Source organism: Cryptomeria japonica, chromosome 7 (genome assembly GCF_030272615.1).
Source record: "Cryptomeria japonica chromosome 7, Sugi_1.0, whole genome shotgun sequence".
Classification (NCBI taxonomy): domain Eukaryota; kingdom Viridiplantae; phylum Streptophyta; class Pinopsida; order Cupressales; family Cupressaceae; genus Cryptomeria; species Cryptomeria japonica.
Window position 1 is genome coordinate 848,746,565 of NC_081411.1, and position 8,903 is coordinate 848,755,467.

Sequence of the window (8,903 nt, forward strand, 5' to 3'; positions counted from 1 at the left end):
AGGATTGACCTAACTTTCACAAAAGAAAAGCCCAAATTCTAACTTTAATTACAATAAGTGACTTAGGTCACTTTTACAAAGATCAACTTGAAACATTAAAACATTAAAGTTAGGACCAATGTAAGGCACTTATCCATCTTCATCTTCTTTATTGATCTTTGTGGCCGTCTCATCATCTATTCATCTTTATTGACATCAAGAAGTAGTTATCGCCAACACATCTTCTTCAAGTACATATGTGCTTCAACTATCCCATTAAGCATCTTTTGCTTCCATGAATACACCTTCCAAAAACCAAGGAGTCTTGCATCAATGTGACTAACTTATTTCAAAATATTGCATATTTTGTTCACATTTCCCCATAACCATCTTGACATGACATTAAAGTGAGAAGAGTTGAATGTATTCACTAAATGATAAATTTATATACATCTATACATTCTTTGTCACATTCTGTCTATACTTCCTGCACTTCTCTTTATCTCCACATCAGCAAGATTCCGGAAATTGACTTTGGGATTTTTTTACATATCTTCTCATAAGCTTTTAAATTCATTCTAATATGTCTTTTGTGTGCAACCTGTTATTATTTCATTTTCCTCCATGAGATGACATGTTTTGGAGGCATTTGTCAAATGGATCTTTTTCTATGCAAATTCTTTCACGGCTTGTCTGGTGTACTTCAGTGGGTGTCCATACCATGAGCATGAAATAATGTTTCTCTCAAGCATCCTTTTGAATAATTCATGATGCCATGTCTATGTTTGTCATGCTACACACATGTCAACCAATGCCTCTCCTTTACTTTGTATTCTTGGGTGACAATGTTGATTGCTAGGACATAGTTAAAACTAACATCTTTCATAGGCAATTTAAGGAGTATCAGCAATGTTTAACTCTTTGTTCTCCCTCTTCATCGACGTTATGGTATGTGTGAGAATCTTTACTTTGGCAACCTAGGAAGAGTTACCAACTTGTTGACAAAACCAATATGCCACCTTGAAACCTTTTCTTCACCTTGTCTATACTTACATTCTTTCCTTGTGCTATTACAAAACTCCAGTTTTAACAAAGGCAAAAGGATGCTAGCAGAGGTTACAAAATTTGTCTTTACACCCGCCAATTGCATCGACTTGAAAATTTTTAAAGACTTTCTTTTAACAGACCGATTTGTGCATATCCTGCAATCTTTGGTTGTCATGAGACCACATTTCTTTGATGTTTTTCCTTTGAAGATGCTTTAGTGCATGACCATACATTGCTATGAAGACGTGAAGAGCCCTACGAAATGGTTGGGAAATGTGACATTACCTCTGCAAATTGTATTTGTTTGAAAGTTTTGAAATCTTTTTCAACATCTCCATTTTGCACACTCTGCAACTCAAACAGCTCATTCATTTTTTTTTTATGTTCTTCCACACTTTGCATTCATATCGGCCAAGGTAGTAGCAACTAAGTCATTCGATGATGGACGTTCACAGCCTACTCTGAACCTTAGCACTGGCGTAGAGGAATGCTGGCAAAAGTTGTTGAATTTGGGCTTTACACTTGAAAAATTGCATATGCTTGAATATCTCCAAAGCTTTATCAACAAACCCATTCTGTGCATATCCAGCGACAATTGCAGTCTGTGAAACCACATCTTGTTGAGGTATACCGTCAAACAATTCATGTGCCTTCTGTAGATTTCCACATTTTGCATACATGTCTCTCAAGGCTATCACAACTATAACATCTGAAGAAAATCTATCTTCAAATACTTTTCGATGGATTTCCATACCCTCGTCCAAGGCTCCCATTTTGGCGCACGCAGGGAGGATGCTGGAAAAGGTTACTGAGTTGAGCTCTACATCTGCCAACTGCATTTTCTTAAAAATCTCTAAAGAGTTTTCCACAAGGCTATTTTGTTCATATGCAACAATCATAGCAGTCCATGAGACAACACTTCGTTGAGTCATTTTGTCAAACAACTCGTATGCCTTGTGTATGCTTCCACACTTTGCATACAAATCTATCAAGGTATTTCCAAGTGTAAAATCTCATTGAAATCTTGCACTATTATTCTTTGATTAACATCTTTATTCTATCCCAAAGCTCACGTTTTGGCACAAAAAAGAAGGATGCTAGCAAAGGTTATGGTTTACACCCATCGCTTGCATTTTCTCAAGGGCCTCTATGAATTTGTTTGACAAATTTATTCCCTATGTAACCTACAATCCTCATGTTCCAAGGAAAGACATATCTTTAATGCATCATATTAGACATCTCACGTGCAGTGAAGGTTATCTATTTTCTTTGAGTACTGAGGTGTACCATGAGAGGTCATTTCTTTGAGACATCCTATCAAACATTTCAAATGCATTACCATCGCTTTGATGCATGTCCATAGTTGTTACGAGGCTCCCATTTTTGTGCTGACAAAGAAAATGGAGACAAAGATTGTAGAGCTCGGCTTCGCAACTGTCACTTTAAATTTTCTCGATGGTTACCAAGTTGTTTTTACTGAGTGCATGTAGTTTCAAAGCAATATAAGACTCAGTTATGATAACTAACTCCTCCTTGAAAAATGCATATGTTCTTTCAGAAGCTTGCACAACTTTTCTCAATCATGGATGAAATAATAACGACCTTTTCGCTTAAGAATGCATCAGCTCTTTGGCAACTTGATAAAATTGTCAATAAATGAGTTAGAATAACTAACTTTGAGAGTGCATCGGTGTTTTTCTATACTTTACAAAGTTGGCAATCTTACAAATATTACTTCATTTATCGTCCACATCTTTAGTCAATTAGTGACTTTTGAAAGTGCTACAACTTGCCAATGATATTAATGAGTTGATATTTTGGTAACTTTGGAATATTGAGAATTTTTTTAAGTGAAACTTTGAAAATATGTCTCATATAAGTATATTGGCTTCTTTAGAAAATAAACCAACTTGCCGATGAAGACTTTATCATTGAAAGTGTTTGAACAAACTTGGCCAACTTGTTAAATCTTCGATGAATGAGCTTTAACAACTAAGTTTTCATGGATGGAATGCATGGATATTTTAACTTGTATTGACAACACTCATCAATAATGAATATTACTTTGGCAAGTAGGAAAGAAGGATAATAAATCATAATTTTTATTTTATTTTAAAACCCCTCATTTATAACTTCTTCGGCCATGAGATTATTAGTTCAAGGATTTTAGCACAAAAAGTTTAAAGTTTGACCTAAAAATTTTAAATTTTTACTGTTAAAAATGGAGCTAACAAATCCTGACCATTGAGCACATTGCATTAAATATAACAATCTTGAACTAATCTCAAGAATTTCTCCATCATTCATTTTCCACAACTTTCAAGGCGGCTAATAACCCATCACGTGTTTTCACCATTTATAGACTTTGCACATTCCTGAGGTAGATAGGAACAATCTCCTTCATGCAAGACCCTTCACGTGCACAAGGCTGACGTGGCAACATGATTTATTCCTTGATACAATGCTAACTCATCACACAAAGTCACCGATTGAGTCACACAGGCTTGAAGCATATCAACTGGAAACCTTGAAGTTGAGACTACCAACCAGTAGTCATACAAAGATTCCATGTATCGGTTCCCATAACCACATGCCGGTTTACCTTGAACAAACATACCGCTTCACTTTGGCACATACACTAGTTCACAATGTTACACCGGTTCTTGGTAACATACCAGTTCTCTCTTCTTCAGCATCCTTCAACACATCAATCCTAAAGAAAAATCCTGAAGAGTAGCATCCTTCAACACATCATGCCGGTTTACTCTTGAGGAGTAGCATCCTTCAACACATCAATCCTGAAGAAAAATTTGACTATGTAATACTTGACTGATGTGAAGCATATACCTTTAGTTTACCTCCTGAAGGGGCAGCACCCCTAATTCACCTCTTAAGTACATAAATGTAGCCTTTGGGAGAGGCTTGGTGAATATGTCTGCTAACTGCTCCTTACTAGAAACATGTTCCAGTGCAATCTCTTTGTTCTGAACCTTTCCCTCAAGAAATGATACTTAAGCTCAAAGTGCTTGGTTCTAGAATGTAAAACTGGATTCTTGGAGATGTTAATTGCACTAGTATTGTCACAAAATATGCTTACTGGTTCAGATACATGAACTTTGAAGCCATTTAATAAATGCTTCATCCAAATTGTCTGAGTGAAGTTCATGAAAGCTGCAACATACTTTGCTTCCGCTGTAGACTGAGATATCCAACTCTGCTTCTTACTCATCCATGAGACTAGTCTACCACCGAGAAAGAATGCACCACCGGTTGTGCTCTTCCGGTCATCCACATTACCTGCCCAATCAGCATCTATGAATAATTTCAAGTTGAAATCCTTGCTATATAGATACCACAATCCATAATCAATAGTTCCCTTCAGATACCTAAGAATCCGCTTGACTACAACTGAGTGGGATTCTCTTGGACTTTTCTGGAACCTTGCAGTAATGCCAACTGCATGTGCAATATTTGGTCTACTATGCACTACATAATGCAACTTATCAATCATTGATCGGTATTCCTTCTCACTAACCAATGCCGAGTCATCCTCTTTGGATAGTTTACAACCGGTCACCATTGGTGTACCAACTGGTTTGCTATTTTCCATGCCAAAGGTCTTCAACACCTCTTTGACATACTTGGACTGAGTGATAAAGATTCCATCTTTCATCTGTTGAATCTGCAGTCCAATGAAGAACTTAATCTCCCCTATGAGTGACATCTCAAACTCTTTCTTCATCTCATCTGCAAACTCATGACTCATCTTGTCATCTCCACCAAAGATAATGTCATCAACAAACACCTCACAGATCAGGATCTGATCTCCTTCAGACTTCAAGTAGATATTGTTATCTTCACTTGTTCTCTCAAATCCAATCTTCACAAGATGGGAGTGCAGGCATTCATACCGTGCTCTAGGTGCTTGCTTTAGACCATATAAGGATTTATGTAGCCTACACACCATGTCACTGTCTTCAGATAGGGCAAACCCATTTGGTTGCTCTATATACACCTCCTCTTCAAGTACACCATTTAGGAATGCAGATTTTACATCCATTTGATATACTTTGAATCCTTTAAAAGCTGCATATGCAAGAAGCATATGAACTCCTTCCAATCTGGCTATAGAAGCAAAGGTTTCTCCATAGTCTTCTCCTTCTTCTTGGGCATATCCTTTACACACCAGTCTGACTTTGTTTCTAATCACTGTGCCATCCTCATTCAGCTTATTTCTAAAAACCCATTTGGTACCGATGACATTTTTATGCTCTGGTCTAGGTACCAAAGACCATGTACCATTTCTCTCTATCTGGTCAAGTTCCTCTTCTATTTTCTTGAACCAGTCTTAATCTTTATGTGCCTCTTTGAATGATTTAGGCTCGAATTCAGAGATCATACATGAGTTTTCTCCGACCTTTCTTCTTGTAAGGATTCCTTCATCCTTATCTCCTATGATATGCTTAGGATCATGATTCAGCTTGACATACTGAGGAATGGTCTTAATAGATTCCTCTTGCTTTTCTTCTTCATCCTCATCTCCATCAGTATCAGCATCTACATCTACCGGTGTAGGAACACAGTTACTGGTACTTGGTTGACTGGCAACTGGTTCCCAGAAGGTTACAACCGATTCATTTACCGCTTTCTCATTGCCAGTTTCCTCAACTTTCTCAAAGGTTTCATCAACTCTTACATTGATGCTTTCCATAATTCTCCGAGTCTTATTATTGAAACACTTGAGAGCTTTGCTCTTGGTGGAATACCCTAGGAATATTCCCTCATCACATTTCGCATCAAATTTTCTCTGGTGTTCACTCCTCTTGATATAACATTGGCTACCAAACACTCTAAAGTAGCTAACCATAGGCATCTTACCAGTCCAATACTCATAAGGAGTTTTATCCTTACCTTTCTTGATGAGTACCTCGTTCATTGTGTAGATTGCAGTGCTCACTGCTTCTCTCCAAAAGGTGTGAGCGACCTTTCCTTGAATCAACATAGTTCTAGCTGCTTCAACCATAGTCCGGTTATTCCTCTCTACTAGGCCATTCTGCTGTCGAGTCCAGGGGGCATATAGTCACCTCTTGATGCCATGTTCTTCATAGTACTTGTTGAATTCATCAGAAGTGAATTCCCCTCCTTGATCAGTTCTCAGGCACTTGATCCTTTTACCGCTTTCCTTCTCCACTAATGTTCTGAAAGCTTTGAACTTTACAAAAGCTTCAAACTTATCTTTCAAGAATGTGACCCACATCATTCTTGAGCAGTCATCAGTGAGAATCATGAAGTACCTATCACCCTGCACACTCCTAGTTTTCATAAGACCACACAAATCAGTATGCACAAGATCAAGCAAATTATCAACAGTGAAAGGTTTACCTTTAAAGGTTGAGGAAGACATTTTCCCTAGTTGACACTCTCTGCACAAGGTATTTTCTAGTTTTCTCAACACCAGCAACCCTCTAACTGCGTTGATCTTGTTGGCCTTCACAATGTTATCAAAGTTTACATGGCAGAGTCTCCTATGCCATATCCAGCTGTCATCGAATTTAGCCATAAGACATGTACTTATATTTGCATTCAGCTGAAATAGGTTACCTTTGGTCTACATACCGGTGCCCACCAATTCACCATTCTTTCCTTTGATTCTGCACACTCCATTCTTTAATTCCAGAGTGAGACCACTATCATTTAGCTGGGCAACACTTAGAAGGTTGTGCTTGAGACCATCAACCCAATACACATTGTCAGCACTAATCTTTCCATTCAGAGAGATGGACCCTTTGCCTTTGACCATACATGGTGCATCATTACCAAAGTGAACCACACCACCATCATACTCTTGAACCACACCACCATCATACTCTTCCAAGGATAGAAACTTGCTCTGGTCACCAGTCATATGGTGAGAATAGCCACTGTCAATAATCCACTCATTGGAATTATCAAAGCGGTAGACAAGAGCCTTCTTGTCTGACACATCTTCCTTGACAACAACAAACACGATATTTTCATTTTCTCCATCTTCTAACTCCTCATCCGTGACACCTTCATCAACTGCCACAAAATAGTTTCTCCAGTTTCCTCCTTTGAATTTCTTGAACCTTTCCAGTTTGTCCTTATTGTCACCATTAGGACAATTTATAGCAATATGTCCATTTTGGTTACAAGAGAAGCATTTCAAAGGGAGCTTACCTCTATATTTATCGGTTCCTTTAGGAAGTTTCCTGGTAAGAAGGGCTTCAAATGCCATTGAAATCTCCTTATCGTCCATTTCTCTGCTCTGTCTTGGTTCACCACTAGTGCTAGCTTCTTTTCCTTTTCTAGATGGTACAACAGAAGGTTTAAAAGCTGATTCAATCTTTTGAACACTACCATCAAAACTATTTAGCTCATAGGATGTCAACTTTGCAATGATGGAGTCTAGGGATACCTTAGTCTTGTCTATTGATCTCAACTCCTGAATGTTAAATTCTGTGAGAAGCAAGAATTGAGCCAGGATCTGATGTCGGTCATAGATCACATGCAACTCCAAGCAATGGATGATCAAAGATCAAAATAGCTGAATGAAGATAAATCTGATATGAGAGAAAAATAGAGATAAAGAAGAGAATTTAGAGAAGACTCTCACCGAGCTATCACTTCACTAGTGAAGGTGAGAGTATATTGCTTATTATATAGAAAAATAATAGCATATACAACCAAGAGGTGCATTAACTCCCACCTCCATAAAAAGTGGGAGGTTTTACCTACTACCCCATAAAAGGTGGGAGGTTTTTACCTACTTGGTAAATGTCAAAATATGTGGCATAACCTCCTTACATGAAAACAAAAAAGGAGTTATAAGAGGTGGCACATAAGGCCAAAAGAGGGTGAGAAACCCAACTACCCCATAACCCACTTAGGAAATGACAAAATAGTGGTTATGAGAGGTGGCACAACAAGCCAAAAGAGGGTGTGTAACTCAACTACGCTTGTGAGGTGGAGAGTTACACATGTAGCTAATGTATTCCGCCACGTGTCCTCATATTAACCACACCTAATAACCTAAGCAAGCTTAATAATATATGTGTAGGAAAAATAAATACCCCCTAACATAAGGAAAATAAAAAAACCTACACTAACACCCCCCCTTAAGCGTAGCTTAGGTGGGTGAAAAGATGGGTCCCAGCAAATGAGGCCATGTTAGGTACCCATGTACATAAATATCCCCCCCAAAAGAAGAAGCCCCCCATAAGAGGAATAGACCCCCCCTAAATAGAGAGAGAAAGAATGAAGGACTAAGAAGCCCCTCCTGAAGTAGACACGTTTTGCATCCCAAGCAAAGATCGCAAATGAAGGAACTTGCTTTCAGTGAAAGGTTTGGTGAAGATGTCTGCAGTTTGCTTCGATGTAGAACAATACTTAAGATCAATGACGCCTTCCTGAATGAGCTCCCGAATATAGTGCATATGTATCTCAATGTGTTTCATCCTCTGATGATGAACTGGATTTCTTGAGATCTGTATAGCACTCTGATTATCACAAAAGATGATGGTAGGCTTTTTAACTGGAATACCAAGCTCAGTAAGAATATTTTGAAGCCAAATAGCCTCAGTGGTGGCATTGATTGCCCCTCGATACTCGGCCTCTGTCGATGAAAGAGAAATTGCAGACTGCTTCTTGCTCGACCAACAAATTGGACCAAAACCAAGTGAGAAGCAATACCCAGAAGTAGACTTGCGATCCTGAGAATCACCTGGCCAATCTGAATCCGTATATCCTACCAAGTCAATATCCACACCTGCTACATACTGAATTCCATAATTGTGAGTACCCTGAATGTAGTGGAGGATCCGCTTAGCTACTTTCCAATGCAACTCATGTGGCTCCTG

General features: G+C 38.4%; 1 protein-coding gene across 1 annotated transcript; it reads right to left on the minus strand.

The window, feature by feature from the left end:
* Window positions 1–1,475: 1,475 nt before the first annotated feature.
* Window positions 1,476–1,958, minus strand: LOC131857035 (putative pentatricopeptide repeat-containing protein At3g13770, mitochondrial). The gene has a single exon (XM_059209024.1). It carries the CDS (start codon window positions 1,956–1,958, stop codon window positions 1,476–1,478), a length of 483 nt encoding a protein of 160 aa, XP_059065007.1.
* Window positions 1,959–8,903: the final 6,945 nt, after the last annotated feature.

What these genes read in the sequence shown, in the direction of transcription:
- LOC131857035 (XM_059209024.1), bottom strand. Translation starts at nt 1,958, where the DNA reads ATGACTCAACGAAGTGTTGTCTCATGGACTGCTATGATTGTTGCATAT.